Source organism: Neovison vison, chromosome 12, assembly GCF_020171115.1.
Source record: "Neovison vison isolate M4711 chromosome 12, ASM_NN_V1, whole genome shotgun sequence".
NCBI lineage: Eukaryota > Metazoa > Chordata > Mammalia > Carnivora > Mustelidae > Neogale > Neogale vison.
In genome coordinates, this window is record NC_058102.1 from 84682376 (window position 1) to 84702298 (window position 19923).

The following is a 19923-nucleotide window of genomic DNA, read 5'->3' on the forward strand; positions in this document are numbered from 1 at the left end:
TATTTGAAGAAGTGTGAAGGAGTAATGAGAAGCCAATAGCAACAGATGCCCACATAGACATGAAAAATAAATTAACATTTTTATAAAATGATCCCCTAAAAAAGAAGGCTATCTGATTCATTTCTCCTTTTCTGAACAAGAATGTACACTAATCATCCTGAGATATTAGTTTTCTGTCCTCTTCATAAGCATCTTCAAGGAAATAAATGCCACCACGTTTTCTGTAGCATCTAACATCATGGACAACCAAGAAACTCTCCTTAAAGTTCATTATTTGATCAGGTAGCATAGTAGTTCAGTTCCCTTTAGTCATGACTTGGGGTCTATCACATGAAAGAATGAAAATATTTTCTGAACATTCTTCCCAATGCTGTCTTCACCTCCTTGTTCTGCAGGCTATAAATAAGGGGATTTAGCATGGGCGTGACCACACTGTACTGTAAGGAGAATATCATCTCCAGAGGGGAGCCTGAAGTTGGCAAGAGGTAGCTGAGGAAACCTGAGCTATAGAACAAAGTCACAGTAGTGAGGTGAGAGGAGCAGGTGGAGAAGGCCTTGCCTCTGCCTGAGGTAGAGCTAATGCTCAGGATGGTGGAGACAATTCGGACATAGGAAGAAAAAATCATAATGAAGGTTCCAAAGAAATGTAGGACAGAGGAGCAGAGCAGGAGTGTGAAGTTGATGGACGTATCAGAGCAAGACAGAGGGAAGAGAGAAGACAGCTCACAGCTGAAGTGAGGAATAGTCTGGTCCTCACAGTAGTCTAAATTGACAGCCAGAAGGATATTGATGAGAGCATCAGCAAAGGCCAGGCCCCAGGAACCCCACACCATCCCAACACAGAGCTGGTTGCTCATCACCTGGCCATAGAGCAGAGGGGAGGTGATGGCTACATAGCGGTCATAGGCCATCACAGCCAGCAGACAGGCCTCAGTACCTCCGGTGGCAAAGACAAAGAAGGCCTGAGCCAGACAGCTCTCTACAAAGATGGTTTTGCTTTCAGAAAGTAGATTCTCCAGCATCTTGGGGACTGTGACAGATGAGTGGCAGAGGTCCAGGAAGGAGAGCTGTCTCAAAAAGAAGTACATGGGCATGTGGAGATGGGAATCAGCCTTAATCACCAGCAGCATCAAGAAATTTCCCATCAGAGTGAAGAGATAAATCAGAAGGAATAGCATGAAGAGTATGTCCTGAATTTTGGGGTCAGTAGATAGTCCAAGGAGAATGAACTCACTGATAGCACTGTAGTTTTTCATTGCCATATAGAGAAGTATTCTCTCTGGAAAACAAGAAGATCCACCAAAAGTCTTTCAGTACCTCTCAGTACCCCACCACCTTGATCTTATTCTACATGAATATCTTTTCATTACTGTCTCACAATCCACATTCAGTTATTGAAAAGTTAATTTCTTGGTCATCATCTTGTCATTGATATTTTAAATAAGGCAAGATCCTATTTTTGATTATAATCTTTTTTTTTGGAGCCATAATGCTTTTATGTAGTTTAGAGTGATACATTTGAAAAGAAGTTTCCTGATATGAGAAGAAGGCAGAGAAGAAAATTTCAGGAGTGAATTACTTGAGAAGTTGAGGTAGGATTAAGTCTAGATTAAAAGGATTTAGGTAGGAGCAGAGAGATTTTGTCTACTCTATGTCTAGGAGAGATGGTCAAGAGTACAAGAAGTGAGTTTCCATTTGACTGTTTCTATTTGTTTTTGATAAAGTATAAATGAGATTATTCGTTGTGCTTATGTATGTGTGTGAGCATGCCCATATCTACACAATAAATTATAATGGTATTGATAATGATAAAAGTATGCACACTGGAAGGGGAGGTGAACCAGGAGAGACTATGGACTCTGAAAAACAATCTGAGGGGTTTGAAGGGGCTGGGGGTTGGAGGTTGGGGGAACCAGGTGGTGGGTATTAGAGAGGGCACGGATTGCATGGAGCACTGGGTATGGTGCAAAAACAATGAATACTGTTACACTGAAAATAAAATAAAAATTTTTTTAAAAATCCTGGGCAGAGGGGCCATGATTAAGTGTAAGAAACTATAGGAGGACAATAAGACATCAAGGAATTAGAAACTGGACGTGGAATTATATTGTTCTGGATTTTTCTAATTTTAAATTTCCTTCATTTTATCTAATGGTTTCATATTGTAATTTAATTTTAACATACATTCACAAAATAATAATAAAGTTTTAAAAATTGGTAGCCTAGATCAAGATACCCAGTGATGTTCTAGGTGGGATTCTATGGGCAGTGCTATGACTACAATGGGTCATGAGAAGCTCTTCCTACTTAATAGGACAATGCTTTGATTGGTTCATCGTGCTAACCCTAAAATTCACATATCCAGGAATATATGTAGTCACCACTCCTGTCTAGGCCATTATTGCAGGTTTTAAGGCCCCCACATGGTTCTCTAAACTCTCACTTCATACTTTGAAACTTGTGCATATATCCACATACTGGCATGTTATTTTATTTTAAAATTTTATTTTTTCAGTGTTTCAAGATTTGTTTATGTACCACACCCAGTGCTCCATGCATTATGTGCCCTCCTTAGTACCCACCACCAGGCTCACCTAACTCCCTACCCCCCTCCCCTCCAAAACCCTCAGTTTGTTTCTCAGAGTCCACAGTCTCTCATGGTTCATGAGACTCTGATTTCCCCTAATTCACTTTTCCTTTACTTCTCCTAATGTCCTCCGTGTTATTCCTTATGCTCCACAAGTAAGTGAAACCATATGATAATTGACTCTCTCTGCTTGGCTTATTTCACTCAGCATAGTCTCCTCCAGTCTCATTCATGTTGATACAAAAGTTGGGTATTCATCCTTTCTGATGAAAGCATAATATATATGGGCCATATCTTCTTTATCAATTCATCTGCTGAAGGTCACCTTGGTTCTTTCCACAGTTTGGTGACTGTGACCATTGCTGCTATAAACATTGGGGTACAGATGGCCCTTCTTTTCACTACATCTGTATCTTTATTTTAGACATCCCCCGAGTCTCAATATAACTGTTCAATATTCTTGCCTCAAACTGGAGGTGCTTTCTGGCCCTTGCTATTATAATTCAACACTACTTCATTTACTCCAGCAGTGAAGACTGAGGGAACTATTCTGTTGTTGATTCACTAACTGAACAGTTAAGCATCCCAGCCCATGTAAGAGACAAAACCTAATTATCTGAACTCACATTTAGTAGTACAATGTTTTGTGGCAACAATACTTTCAGATCCAGTAAGTAATAAAATTTTTCAGCTTGTGAAGTCAATATTAAGAATACTGTTTTAGTATTCTTAAGGGAGAGGTAGAAAATCATATATTGGAAGTTAACATTTATGATGGATTCAACACTAGCAATGTAAAATAATAAATTGTGGGCAATTATTTAGGGTCAGAGCATGGAGATAATCTTGTAAATTCTTCCTCTTTCACTTTTTTGATATAGCAATAATATCCTTGGGGCTGTCGATGCTCATCCTGAGATCATCCCATCACCCCCAGAGCAAAACAAGAGAACCCAAGTAAGGGTTCACAGTAAGCAGGAATGAGACTTGTGTTGTATTGTGTTATATGTTGTACATACAAAATAAAACTCCCTTTCTCTTGGCTACTAACAAACATAGTCCAACTAACTAGATCCAGAGATTCCATGAACTGCAGGGAGAATCCAAACCTTGGATCAAGGCAATACCTTGTAAAGAAACAACCACTGTGATAAAAGTCAATGCTAGGGGTTTGATTTTCCAGTAAGCTTCTCCTTTAAAATAATTTAGAGGTTCTCATAACAATCTTTAAAAAATAAAATTATGGATGTTAGTAAGATGGAGGAATAAGAGGTCCCAGCCCTTATTCCCTTAAAGAAACACCAATTGAACAACCATCCATGGATGAAAATACCTTTATGAAAGATCTGGAATCCAGGTGACAGATTACAGCACCCTGATGGAACACAGAAATGAGAAAGACACATTTGAAAGGGTAAGAAATAACTTCACCTGTGTCAAACTTCTCGAAACTCAGCACAGAGAACTGCAAAAAAAGATATCCTAGACCCACAAGTTCTCCCATGGGACAAAGAGAGAGCAAGCATACCCACAGATCCCAGCCCCTGATTTACCTGCCCACATATCCAGCAAAAGGCACAAGGCCAACCCACATACTCCCATCAGCCAGCCTGCTCAAGGTCTCCATAAACCAACCTACCCAGAATCCCTGGCCTGGCTGACAGTGAAGGAGTTTCCTTGCGAAAGTTTCTCTTGAAGAAATATGTGCATTCCAATATTCATTGTCACATTATTCACAGTAGCCAAGACATGGTAAGAGTTCATCACAGATTAATGGATAAAGAAAATGTCATATATACATTTAATAGAATATTATTCAGCCTTAAAAAAAGGAAATCCTGCCATTTGCAAAAACATGGATGAACTTGGAGGATTATATGCTAAGTGAAATAAGTCAGATGCAGGAGGAAAAATACTACAGGATAATACTTATATGAGGAGTCTAAAATAGTCAAACTCATAGAAGCAGAGAGCAGAATATGGCTACCAGGGATTAAGAGTAGGACAAAATAGGGAGGTGTTAGTCAAAGGGTTCAAAATTTGTTATATAAGATGAGTAAGTTCTGAGATCACCATATGCCATGGTGACAATAATTAGTAATACTGTATTATATACTTAAAAAGTGGCTAACATGATATATCTTCAATGTTCTTATCACACACAATAAGTCACAATAATAAAGAGGGTAGGAGAAGACTTTTGGAGATGATGGATATATTTATGGCATAGATTGTAATGGTGATCTCACCAATGTAAATGTCTTCAAACTGTTAGAGAGGAGAAGGGAATTTGGGTAAATTGGAAGGGGAGGTGAACCATGAGAGACTATGGACTCTGAAAAACAATCTGAGGGGTTTGAAGTGGCGGGGGGGGTGGGAGGTTGGGGTACCAGGTGGTGGGTATTATAGAGGGCACGGCTTGCATGGAGCACTGGGTGCGGTGAAAAAATAATGAATAATGTTTTTCTGAAAATAAATAAATTGGAAAAAAATCTAAAAAAAAAAACTCAACGAGTTTATACATTAAATATGTTCAGCTTTTTGCCAATGTCATCTCAATAAGGTGCTTTAAACTTTACATTAAAACTTCCATTTTTTATTGTGGTTCATTCCTGAAACATGACCATTACTGATTTATTTTTTAGTCTCTATTTAAAAATGTAAAATAAACAGCTCTGGGAATGTAATAGAATAGATTTGTTTCTACATATTAACACCACTATGTGGAGGAAGTTAGTTAGCTCTTGCCCAAACTAAAAGTTCCCTGAGAAGTGTTAATTTCAGAGTCAGACAAAAGGTACCAAGCATAATAAATAGCTCATGTGGGTTATTCAGAATGTGATAATGAAAAACATGAACAAATGAGTGAATGAATGAGTGAGATACTGCTTGAAAGAAAGAGAAAGAAAGAAAGAAAGAAAGAAAGAAGAAAGAAAGAAAAGGAAAGTAAAGAAAAGAAGTAAGGAAAGAGACAAGCCAGTCTATGTAACCAAGATATAAGCTTCTAAATGGTATTAGTTAAAACCCCTTACTTTATAAGGGGCACTTGACATTGGGGGGAAAATATAAAATATAAATATAAACAAACATATGTAAATATATAAATATATGATATTTATATATAAATATATCAAATATATATAAATAAAATATAAAATAAGAAGTGCCAAATATAACCTTCTATATGTGTCCTGGTTTTGCTTTGTGTTCCACTCCTCTACTCATGAGATACCTCATATGCTCTGGGGTGGGTTAAGGGAGGTCTTTGATCTGGTTTCATTTCACAAAACTTTACTAAACAAATCTGGAAATCAATAGTATTATTACATAAATTAGACTTCAGTAAAATTTCCCAAGGATTTACATACAAATCACAATAATTCCTATTAAGCAATTGATTGACAAGATTTTAAACTTCTTCTCCACATTAGTGAGGACTAGCTGTATACAGCGCACAGTAACTAAGATCACCTTCTGGAGTTTCCAGTTCCAGCTTGCCAGTAAAAGCTCCAAATGACAAAGCTTACTACCTCACATCTGTGGTACCTTATACAGCCACATTTGTCCTAGAAACTTGGACAACATGGTGAAGCACCAAAAGAATGATGCTGTAACAATTCCTTAGAAGTGAAATACTATCTTGGAGGGCAAAGAAGCAGTAACTACATTTCAAAAGGCTTCAAATTCCATCTGTTAAAACACAAACTCAGGATTGGATATTTATTAAATTACTGTTATTTATCGCAGGTCTGTCAGTGGGATTGTGATTATGTAAGAAAATACCCTTATTCGTAAGAGATGAATGCTTAAGTATTCACAAGTGAGGTGTTGCAGTTGACATAAATTACTTTCAAAAGACAGCAGGTCAAATTAGATAGACAGACATAAATATATACATAATACAATACACACATATAGATAAATTAATAAAGTATATGTAGCAAAATCCTACCAATTTGTGGATCTAGGTGAAAGTTATACTATCATATTACTCTTGCAATTTTCCTATATGTTTACAATTTTTTGAAGTGAAAAAAATTTTTAATTTTTTTATTCAATTTATTTATTTTCAGAAAAACAGTATTCATTATTTTTTTCACCACACCCAGTGCTCCATGCAATCCAAGCTCTCTATAATACCCACCACCTGGTACCCCAACCTCCCACCCCCCCGCCACTTCAAACCCCTCAGATTGTGAAAAATGTTTTTAAAATTTGTATGGAATCAGAAGAGACCCCAAATCACTAAGGAAATGTTGAAAAACAAAAATACACTTCTCCAATCAAGACATACAAATGGCTATCAGACACATGAAAAATGTTCATCATCACTAGCCCTCAGGGAGATTCAAATTAAAACCACATTGAGATATCACCTTACACCAGTTAGAATGGCGAAAATTAACAAAACAGGAAACAACATGTGTTGGAGAGGATTTGGAGAAAGGGGAACCCTCTTCCACTGTTGGTGGGAATGCAAGTTGGTACAGCCTCTTTGGAGAACAGTGTGGAGATTCCTCAAGAAATTAAAAATAGAACTTCCCTATGACCCTGCAATCTGAGGGGTTTGAAGTGGCGGGGGAGGGGTGGGGGGTTGGGGTACCGGGTGGTGGGTATTATGGAGGGCACGGATTGCATGGAGCACTGGGTGTGGTGAAAAAAATAATGAATACTGTTTTTCTGAAAATAAATAAATTAATTTACAAAGAAATAAATAAATAAAATGAAAAAAATGGATGTTTTTTTATATATATATGCTTAACAAATATTTACATATTTAGAAATGACTAAAAAAAAACAAACAAAAATAAAACTGGGTGCATCACCTTACCTGATTTCAAGCTTTAGTACAAACTGTGATCACCAAGACAGCATGGTACTGGCATAAAAACAGACGCATAGACCAGTGGAACAGAGTAGAGAGCCCAGATATGGACCCTCAACTCTATGGTCAATTAATCTTCGACAAAACAGGAAAAAATATACAGTGGAAAAAAGACAGTCTCTTCAATAAATGGTGCTGGGAAAACTGGACAGCTATATGTAGAAGAATGAAACTCGACCATTCTCTTACACCGTACACAAAGATAAACTCAAAATGGATAAAAGACCTCAATGTGAGAGACAGGAATCCATCCGAATCCTAGAGGAGAACATAGGCAGTAATCTCTTCGATATCAGCCACAGCAACTTCTTTCAAGATATGTCTCCAAAGGCAAAGGAAACAAAAGCGAATATGAACTTTTGGGACTTCATCAAAATCAAAAGCTTCTGCACAGCCAAGGAAATAGTCAAGAAAACAAAGATGCAACCCATGGAATGGGAGAAGATATTTGCAAATGACAGTACAGACAAAAGGTTGATATCCAGGATCTATAATGAACTCCTCAAACTCAACACACACAAAACAGACAATCATATCAAAAACTGGGCAGAAGATATGGACGGACACTTCTCCAATAAAGACATACAAATGGCTATCAGACACATGAAAAAATGTTCATCATCACTAGCCATCAGGGAGATTCAAATTAAAACTACACTGGGTATTTACCCCAAAGATACAGATGTAGTGAAAAGAAGGGCCATCTCTACCCCAATGTTTATAGCAGCAATGGCTATGGTCGCCAAACTGTGGAAAGAGCCAAGATGTCCTTCAACGGATGAATGGATAAGGAAGATGTGGTCCATATACACTATGGAGTATTATGCCTCCATCAGAAAGGACGAATACCCAACTTTTGTAGCAACATGGACAGGACTGGAAGAGATTATGCTGAGAGAGTCAAGCAGAGAGAGTCAATTATCATATGGTTTCACTTATTTGTGGAGCATAACAAAAAGCATGGAGGACATGGGGAGTTAGAGAGAAGGGGGTTGGGGTAAATTGGAAGGGGAGGTGAATCATGAGAGACTATGGACTCTGAAAAACAATCTGAGGGGTTTGAAGTGGCAGGGGGGTGGGAGGTCGGGGTACCAGGTGGTGGGTATTATAGAGGGCACGGATTGCATGGAGCACTGGTGTGGTGAAAAAATAATGATACTGTTATGCTGAAAATAAATAAATTTAAAAATATTTTTTTGAATAACTTCCCCCTGCCAAATTGAATAACTAAGTTTTTTTTTCCAATTTATTTATTTTCAGAAAAACAGTATTCATTATTTTTTCACCACACCCAGTGCTCCATGCAAGCCGTGCCCTCTATAATACCCACCACCTGGTACCCCAACCTCCCACCCCCCCGCCACTTCAAACCCCTCAGACTGTTTTTTAGGGTCCATAGTCTCTCATGATTCACCTCCCCTTCCAATTTACCCAAATTCCCTACTCCTCTCTACTTAGACCTTTCCACTGTGGAAGATCAAATTAAAGCTAAATGATGTTTCTTAAAATACAAAAATTTATATAGAAAACAGTTACAGTGTATTTCCCTTAGTTAAAAGGCTATTGGGTTTACAATATAAATCTGATAGTAAAATGTTATTCTTGGTTAAAACACACTCCCTCTATATCCACCATACACACTCCAAATAAACTAACATAACATAATAAAAAAATTATGTATTCAAATAACTTGTTGTGCTTTTCCTTTGATTTTGTTAAGTGAAAACTGTAAATTCTTACCTTCATAAGAACCAAGAATATATAGAACTTGACCAACCTATGTAAAATATATGCTAGGTAAAGTGACCAAGGGGCGTTAGAGAGGAGTAGGGAATTGGGGTAAATTGGAAGGGGAGGTGAACCATGAGAGACTATGGACTCTGAAAAACAATCTGAGGGGTTTGAAGTGGCGGGGGGGTGGGAGGTTGGGGTACCAGGTGGTGGGCATTATAGAGGGCATGGCTTGCATGGAGCACTGGGTGTGGTGAAAAAATAATGAATAATGTTTTTCTGAAAATAAATAAATTGAAAAAAAAAACATTAAAAAAAAAGTGACCAAAACTGAAAAGCAAATGAGGAATCATACTTCAAATCCCTATAACTGAAGCAAAAGAAAATCTAAAATTCTGTTAATGCAATGCAAAATCAGCTAGTTAGGGGAGAAATCCAATAAGTTATTTCCCTGCACGTGTCAACCAAGTAACAGGACCAGTTGCTTTAATGTTCAGGTGTGATGAGTGCCAGTCTATGGTGCTCACTATGTTAGTGCTCTCTGCCAACATGGTTGTGCCTTGAGATCTTTGAGTGAACAGCATTAAAACCAGATTTTCACAGTCAAATGGTGCAAAAAAAAGCAACTAGAGTCAAACACAAAAATGGAAAATACATCTTGAATTACTGAACTGTTGGACTTTCTTGATTTTTAAATATTTTAAATAACTTTCAGGTATAGATTTGCAAAATAAAAGAAAACAGTGAACTAGAAACTTATAAACAAATGATTGTGCAGTTGCTCCACAAATATACATCTCAGTGAGCTTTACAGTGTTGTGATTTTTTTGTAAGTATCCTATTGATTTTCTTTTCTTTATTGCTTTATGTTGACATCCAAAAGCAAGTACATTGCCAGCAATGGATAAGTTTATGCTGAGACTAATTCAACAATTTCTGTTGTGATAGAATTAGAAGTCTATTGATTCAAATGTACTATATGCTATATATGCTCAGTTTTTACTTTTATTTACTTCTTGGTTTTATACACACCTATGCAGACAAAGTGGCAAGATCTCTGCTTAAGAAAATAAGACCTACCAGATATACTTATTGTTGAAATGTATGCATTTTTTCTTAAATATATCACTTTATAGTAATGATATTTACAGAAATTCTGACAACTCATAAAACTGCATAAAACAAATCTAACTTACCTGATACAAACTCTGTGATTTATTTTTTAGCTGCAAAAGTGCTACTCCATGAGGTTCAGGGCAAAAAGTAGATTTTAATCTATAAAGATTAGAAATAATGTGCTTGATGTTCTTACCTGCTCAGATAACCTCAGTGGACCAACCTTTCTAGACCCTGATAAAATGCAGGCTTTATGCCAAAAGGTAAGGAGAAGCAGCAGAGGCAGACCTCCTTGGAGGCAGACATATGTAAGACCCTATCCCAGATTTGCTGTTTTCTAGATATGCAAGCTTAAAAAGAATATGCAAGCTTAAAAAGAAATTTCATCTTTTTAATTTCACATTTCCCATCTGCACAGTGGGGATAATATCCACTTTACAGTATTATAATAATTTAATTAATTTACATAAAATAAAAGCTTTAACCAACGCAGTTTTCAATTTATTTAAAATGCTTAATATTTCAAAGGATGAGGAAAAGAGGTACAGCTGAGAAGCTGACCAGAACATCTTAGAGAACAGATAAAAACTAGTCATCCTGGAGGAAACAGCATTGTAGAACAGCTCTAAGACATTAAAAAAGAGTTCAGATGAAAGGAATAAAAATAAATGTCTAAGAAAGTCATAAGGAGAGGGAAGGCAAGAGAGAAAAGAGAAGAAAGTAGCTCATGGAGCTGGTCAGAAGGAACAAAAACATACAGTTTAGGAAGGACATTATTTGCTCTTGGCTTGTATTCTGGAGCTTAGGGTTAATAAGTAAAGCAATACTTGTTCAGGTGATTCCCTTAAAGAGAGGATGTACCACAACTACTCTGTGAATAGGTATAATTTTCAGTCTAAAAAACTGGATGAGAAAAAAGAAGTATGTTTACCCAGGCTCCGAAAGACCCTATAGGTAAATCTTCAGAAACTTTTTCTAATTTCTGCTTGAGAATCCTCTCATTTCAGAAGTTTCTTTCATCTTTTGTAATCCTGATCACAGAATCATTTGTTTACTTAACTTTCTATATGATAAATACCTTGCTGTTTGCACTGTCCAAATAATGGATCCTCCCATGTAACCAATCAGAGGTAGGCAGCTGGGTTTTGTCAGTTGATGAGTTGTAGAATTGAATGGGGAGACTAAGAGGCAGCTGGCTAATGTTAGGCAGTCCCTAGGGTCACACTAGAAGTTTGACTCTGGACTCATTAACTAAAAAGAAGAATTTTGGGGAGGGTAACAGTGGACTTTATTATGCAACATTGGTGGAAATTCTGGGTTGAAGAAATCACTTTGAACTGCTGAATGACAAATTCTACCATTCTTTTTTTTTATTATTGTGTTATATTAGTCACCATACATCATTTGTTTTTGATGTAGTGTTCCAAGATTCATTGTTTACATATAACACCCAGTGCGCCATCCAATACATGCCCTCCTTAATACCCACCACCAGGCTTACCCATCCCCCCCACTCTGCTCCTTTCTAAAACCCTCAGTTTGTTTCTCAGGGAGACGAACCTACCTTTCTTTTGAATTCAGGTAGCCAACATATAGTATATCATTAGTTTTTTATATAATGTTCAATGATCCATTAGTTGCATATAACACCCAGTGCTCATCACATCATGTGCCCTCCTTAATGCCCATCACCCACCCAGTTACCCCATCTCCCTACCCAGCTCCCTATCCACTATCCTCAGTTTGTTTCCCAGGGTCAGGAGTCTCTCATGGTTTGTCTCCCTCTCTGATTTATTCCCATTCAGTTTTCCCTCCCTTCCCAAATCCTACCATTCTGATGAGAGTTTCATAGGAACAGGGAGGGAAAAGGAAATTTGGTCCCTGTGTAGGAAGCCAGGATTTTCCCACAGGCCAAATACAAAGTGGATGAACCCTCGGGGGATTTACTATGGAAACTGAGAAGTGACTGAGTTTATCTCCTGATCATCTTCCCATGTGTATATGAAACAGGCTTGTAAATACAAGTGAGCTGAATATCAGGATAGTCAAATGAGTAAAAACAAGACAAACTTGCTTTTCATTAGTCTTTCATTATGTAAAAAACCATGATGGCCTCCATCAGAAAGGATGAATACCCAACTTTTGTAGCAACATGGACAGGACTGGAAGAGATTATGCTGAGTGAAATAAGTCAAGCAGAGAGAGTCAATTATCATATGGTTTCACTTATTTGTGGAGCATAACAAATAGCATGGAGGACATGGAGAGTTAGAGAGGAGAAGGGAGTTGGGGGAAATTGGAAGGGGAGGTGAACCATGAGAGATTCTGGACTCTGAAAAACAATCTGAGGGTTTTGAAGGGGCTGGGGTGGGAGGTTGGGGGAACCAGGTGGTGGGTATTATAGAGGGCACGGATTGCATGGAGCACTGGGTGTGGTGCAAAAATAATGAATACTGTTATGCTGAAAATAAATAAATAAATAAAAGAAAAAAAGAACAAAAAAACATGAAACAATCTTCTGCCATATCACTGGACACTATACCACTTTATCTAAGATATAATGATTTAGCACATATACTCAGAGACATTTTTCTATACATATATGAGACCCATATGTATGCTCCAGCTTGTTTTCATCATTTAATTATATACTTTGGAGTACTTTTCATGCCTACATGCAATACCAATCTTTTTCTTCATTATGACTATGTGATATTCATCATACAGATCTGCGGTAATTTATTTAGCCATTCTCCCATTGATGATAATTCAAGCTGATTCCAAGTCAAATCAATTACAATTAGTGCTCTACTGAGGAAAAAAATTATTTCACCTATGTCTTGGGTATGTATCCTAGCACCTTTGTAGTCTACAACACTATATTGCAATTGCTGCATCAATACCAAAGAGACATACATTTGAAATCTAGTTTGATAGTTTATATATTCCAATTCTCAGTTATATCAACTTATTGTTGTGTACTGACTATGTGAGGTATCTATTTGACTATGTGGACTCAACAGGACTCCAAATCAATGCTAATTTCATGCTACATAACATGTAAAGGGTAATGTGAGAACAAACAAGATCAGAGCCATGCATTTAAATCATTCAGCCTCTCAGAGGAGACTTCCTCATCTCTGGGGGAGAACAGGAAATTTTTTTATCTACAGTTGCAGCACAAAATTATTTTGAGAAGACATAAATCTAAAGCCAGTAAATTTAAGTTAGTACACTGACAGGAAAATAAGTCAAAATAATTTTTGTATTTTTGTCATAATAATTAATCTTTACAACTAGTGCTGCCAGAGTTCAACTCCAATTGCAATGAAGATTTCCAATGAAAAGCAAGCAATGTTTCCTATTTGACACAACCTTCTACTACAAACACATAGCAATGACAGATAAAATACAAAAAGATGTTGCCATTTACTTGAAATCTGAACTTGTGATATTCGATTTTATGAACATTTCACAATTTATCCATTATTCTGTTGATTAGTATTTTAATTGTTTCCACTTTTTGGCTAATGTGAATAAAGCTACTATGAACATTCTTCTAAAAATCCTTTATGTAGACATACACGCTAATTTTCTTTGAATATTACTTGAAGAGGAATTGCTGGGAGTCTTAGTAGAAACTGGCAAACTATTCTTCAAAGTGTAACACTGAATACTCAGTACCAAGGTTTTAAGGGATTCAGCTGCTTCACATTCTTATCAATATTTTGTATTGTTAGTCTTTTTTTTTTTAATTTTAGCAAATCAGATTCAGGTGAAGTGGAAATTCATTGTGGTTTAATTGCATTTTACCAAGCATATTGGGGAACTTTTCATATGTTTATTGGGCATTTGCATATCTTGCCTGGTGAAAGATATAAAATTTTTCCATTTGTTTCTATTAAAATATATATTCCGGGGTGCCTGGATGGCTCAGTGGGTTAAGCCTCTGCCTTTGGCTCAGGTCCTAATCTCAGGGTCTTGTGGTCAAGTCCCACTTTGGGCTCTCTGCTCAGCAAGGAGTCTGGTTCCCCCTCTCTCTCTGCCTTCTGCTCTGCCTACTTGTGATCTATCTCTCTCTCTGTGAAGTAAAAAAATAAGAATCATACACACACACACATATTCCCCAAGTCAATTAATTCATTTACCTTTCATACATTTAGTGTCTTTTGATGAACAGAAATTTTTAATTTTGATGAACTACAATTAGTCATTTTACCTTTTTATAAGTAGTGTTTCTTGGTTCCTGTCAAAAACTCTTTGCTCATCCTAGGATCATGAATATACTCTCCTAGATTTTTTTTTTTAAAGCGTTATTGTTTTACTAATCACAAATAGGATAAAACTGAATTTCTACATGGTGTGAAGTACATCATACCATATGGGACATTCAAACAAATCAGTACATTCATTTCTACTTGATTTATATTAGCATATTTGTTATAAATCAAAAGCATATACATATGGTTCAATTCTGTTCTAATTATCAATGTTTATTATGCTGATACCACACTTTCTTTTTTTAAAAAATATACATATATATTCTTTTTTTAAAAAAATATACATATATATATATATATATATATATATATATATATATAAAGGTCCATCCATTGTGGACCTTTAAATTTCTTTTATTTATTTTTTTTCCAAATTATTTATTTTCAGAAAAACATTATTCATTATTTTTTCACCACACCCAGTGCTCCATGCAAGCCGTGCCCTCTATAATACCCACCACCTGGTACCCCAACCTCCCACCCCCCCCCGCCACTTCAAACCCCTCAGACTGTTTTTCAGAGTCCATAGTCTCTCATGGTTCACCTCCCCTTCCAATTTACCCAAATTCCCTACTCCTCTCTAACGCCCCTTGTCCTCCATGCTATTTGTTATGCTAGTACAATAGTGCAATAGTGGTTTCTGGAGTAGAATGCAGTGATTAATCACTTGTACATACAACACCCAGTGCCTATCCCAAGTGTCCTCTTTAAAGAGGACTTGTATTAATACACTTGTATTAATACACAACATCCATCTAGCCCATCCCCCACCCACTTCCCTCCATCAACACTCAGTTTGTTCTCTAACATTAAAAGTTACGGAGGGGTGGGAGGTTGGGGTACCAGGTGGTGGGTATTATAGAGGGCACAGCTTGCATGGAGCACTGGGTGTGGTGAAAAAATAATGAATACTGTTTTTCTGAAAATAAATAAATTGGAAAAAAAAAGTTACTTATGGCTTCCTTCCCTCTCTTTTTTCTTTTCGCCCTTCCCATACGATCATGTTTTCTTTCTTAAATTCCACACACAAGTGAGATCATATGGTATTTCTTTTTCTTTGGCTGATATATTTCACTTAGCATAATACACTCTAGTTCCATTACATCATTGAAAGATTCCATTCCTTTTGATGGCTGAATAATACGGCGTTGCATTGCATTCCATTCGTGTGTGTGTGTGTGTGTGTGTGCGTGTGTGTGTGTGAGAGAGAGAGAGAGAGAGACATCTTCTTTATCCATTCGTCAATCAATGGATGTGTAGACTCTCTCCAGAGTTTGGCTATTGTTGATAATGCTGCTATAAACATCAAGGTGCATGAACCTCTTCAAAATCTGTATTTTTGTGTCCTTTGGTTAAATACCTAATAGTATAATTGCTGGATGGTAGGGTAGTATTATTCTTATTTTATTTTAATTTTTAGTTAAATCCAATTTAATTAACATACATCCCCCACCTCCTGTCTAGCAACCCTCTGTGTTTACTATCGTTAAGAGTCTCTTATCATTTGCTTCTCTCTCTTTATTGTTTCTTCCCTTCCTACATATTGATCTGTTTTGTTTCTTAAATTCCATATATGAGTGAGATCATACGGTATTTGTCTTTCTCTAACTGAGTTATTTCACTTAGCTTAATACCCTCCAACATTCCCACCAACAGTGTAAGAGGGTTCCTCTTTCTCAGCATCCTTGCCAACAACTGTTTTTTCCTGAGTTGTTCATTTTAGCCAATCTGAACAGCATGAGGTGGTATCTCATTGTGGTTTTGATTTGTATTTCCCTGATGTTAAGTGATGTAGAACATTTTTCCATGTGTCTGTTGGCCATTTGTATGTCTTCTTTGGAAAAAATGTCTATTCATGTCTTCTGCACATTTCTTGACTGCATTTTTTTATTTTGGGGGGTGCTGACTTTAATAGATTCTTTATATATTTTGGATACTAGCCCTCTAACTGATATGTCATTTGAGAATACCTTCTCCCATTCCAAAGGTTGTCTTTTAGTTTTGTTAATTGTTTCCTTTGCTTTTTATCCAAAAGCTTTTTATCCTGATGAAACCCCAATGGTTCATTTTTGCTTTTGCTTCCCTGGGCTTTGGAGATAGGTTTAGCAAGAAATTGCTACAGCCAAGATCAAAGAGTGTGCTGTCTTTGTTCTCCTCTAGGATTTTTATGAATTCCTGTCTCACTTTAGATCTTTTATCCATTTTAAGTTTATTTTTGTGTATGGTGGTCCCATTTCATTCTTCTGCATGTGGCTGTCCAATTTTCCCAACACCATTTGTTGAAGAGACTGTACTTTTTTTCATTGGATATTCTTTCTTGCTTTGTCGAAGATTAGTTGACCATAGGGCTAAGGGTCCATTTCTGGGTTCTCTATTCTGTTCCGTTGATGTATGTGTCCGTTTTTGTGCCAGTACCATACTGTCTTTTTTTTTTCCAATTTATTTATTTTCAGAAAAACAGTATTCGTTGTTTTTTCACCACACCCAGTGCTCCATGCAAGCCGTGCCCTCCATAATACCCACCACCTGGTACCCCAACCTCCCACCCCCCCTCCACTTCAAACCCCTCAGATTGTTTTTCAGAGTCCATAGTCTCTCATGGTTCACCTCCCCTTCCAATTTACCCAAATTCCCTACTCCTCTCTAACGCCCCTTGTCCTCCATGCTATTTGTTATGCTCCACAGATAAGTGAAACCATATGATAATTGACTCTCTCTGCTTGACTTATTTCACTCAGCATAATCTCTTCCAGTCCCGTCCATGTTGCTACAAAAGTTGGGTATTCATCCTTTCTGATGGAGGCATAATACTCCATAGTCTTGATGGTTACAGCTTTGGAATATAGCTTAAAGTACAGGATTATGATGCTACCAGCTTTGGCTTTCTTTTTCAACACTCCTTTGGCTATTCAGCATCCTTTGTGGTTCCATACAAATTTGTGAAGTATCTGTTCCATTTCTTTGAAAAATGTTGATGGTATTTTGACAGGGATTGTATTGAATGTATAGATTGCTTTGGATAACACAGACATTTAAACAATATTTGTTCTTCCAATCCATGAGCATGGGACTTCTTTTATTTCCTTCTGTCTTCCTTAACTTCGTTCATAACTGTTCTATAGTTTGAATACATACGCTTTACCTCTTTGGTTAGGTTTACCGTAGATATCTTGTGCAATTGCAAATGGGATCAATTCCTGATTTCTCTTTCTTCTGACTCATTTGTGTATAGAAATGCAACTGACTTCTGTGCATTGATTTTATTTCTTGCAACTTTGCTGAATTCCTGCATCCGTTCTAGCAAGTTTGGGGTGGATTCTTTTGAATTTTCCACAGAGTATCGGGTCAATAGCAAAGAATGAAAGTTTTACTTCCTCTTTGTTGATTTGGATGCCTTTTATTTCTTTTTGTTGTCTGATTGCTGAAGCTAGAACAGTTGGGAAAGTGGGCATCACTGTTGTGCTCCTGACCTTAGGAGAAAAACTGAAAGTTTTTCCCCATTGAGGATGATATTTTTTGTGAGTTTTTTGTACATGGCTTTTATGGTAGTGAGATAGATATGTTCCCTCTATCCCTACACAGCAGAGAGTTTTTATGAAGAAACAATGTTATATTTTGTCAAATACTTTTCCTGCATCTATTAAGAGGATCATATAGTTCTTGTCCTTTCTTTTTTAATGTGGTGTATCATACTGATTGATTTGTGAATGTTGAACCACCCTTGAGGCCCAGAAATAAATCCCACTTGGTCATGGTGAATAACTTTTAATGTATTCTTGGATCCTACTAATTCATATTTTGGTGAAAATTTTTGTATCCATATTCATCAGGGATATTTGTCTGTAATTCTCCTCTTATAGTGGGGTCTTTAGGAATCAAGTTGTGCTGGCCTCATAGAATGAGTTTGGAAGTTTTTCTTCCATTTCTGTTTTTTGAAACAGTTTCAGAAGAATAAGTAATAATTTTTTTTAGGTAATAATTCTTCTATAAATGTTTGGTGGAATTCCCTGGGAGGACATCTGGCCCTAGGCTTTTGTTTTTTGGGGAGATTTTTGATTATTGATTCAATTTCTTTCCAGGTTATGGGTCTGTTCAGATTTTCTATTTATTCCTGTTTCGGTTTTGGTAGTTTATACATCTCTAGGAATGCATCCATTTTTTCCAGACTGCCTAATTTGTTGGCATATAATTGCTCATAATAGCCTCTTATAATTGTATTTCTGCCGTGTGGATTAGGAACCCTCCTCTTTTATTTTTTAAATTTATTTTTTTTTATAAACACATAATATATTTTTATCCCCAGGGGTACAGGTCTATGAAACACCAGGTTTACACACTTCACAGCACTCACCATAGCACTTACCCTCCCCAATGTCCATAACTCCACCCCCCTTCTCCCAACCCCCCTCCCCCCAGCAACCCTCAGTTTGTTTTTTGAGATTAAGAATTACTTATGGTTTGTCTCCCTCCCAATCCCACCTTATTTCATTTATTCTTTTTTTTTTGTTCTTTTTTTTCCAATTTATTTATTTTCAGAAAAACATTATTCATTATTTTTTCACCACACGCAGTGCTCCATGCAATCCGTGCCCTCTATAATACCCACCACCTGGTACCCCAACCTCCTACCCCCCCAACTTCAAACCCCTCAGATTGTTTTTCAGAGTCCATAGTCTCTCATGGTTCACCGCCCCTTCCAATTTACCCAAATTCCCTACTCCTCTCTAACACCCCTTGTCCTCCATGCTATTTGTTATGCTCCACAGATAAGTGAAACCATATGATAATTGACTCTCTCTGCTTGACTTATTTCACTCAGCATAATCTCTTCCAGTCCCGTCCATGTTGCTACAAAAGTTGGGTATTCATCCTTTCTGATGGAGGCATAATACTCCATAGTTATTTCATGTATTCTTATCCTACCCCCTTAACCCCCCATGTTGCATCTCCACTTCCTCTTATCAGGGAGATCATATGATAGTTGTCTTTCTCCAATTGACTTATTTCACTAAGCATGATACCCACTAGTTCAATCCATGTTGTCGCAAATGGCATGATTTCATTTCTTTTGATGGCTGCATAGTATTCCATTGTGTATATATACCACATCTTCTTTATCCATTCATCTGTTGAGGGACATCTAGGTTCTTTCCAGAGTTTGGCTATTGTAGACATTGCTGCTATAAACATTCGGGTGCACGTGCCGCTTCGGATCACTATGTTTGTATCTTTAGGGTAAATACCCAGTAATGCAATGGCTGGGTCATAGGGTAGTTCTATTTCCAACATTTTGAGAAATCTCCATGCTGTTTTCCAGAGTGGTT

The 19923-nt window shown here is 37.0% G+C and overlaps 1 protein-coding gene across 1 annotated transcript; it reads right to left on the reverse strand.

The window, feature by feature from the left end:
• Positions 1-326: 326 nt before the first annotated feature.
• Positions 327-1262, reverse strand: LOC122891799 (olfactory receptor 8S1-like). The gene has a single exon (XM_044227745.1). It carries the CDS (start codon positions 1260-1262, stop codon positions 327-329), a length of 936 nt encoding a protein of 311 aa, XP_044083680.1.
• Positions 1263-19923: the final 18661 nt, after the last annotated feature.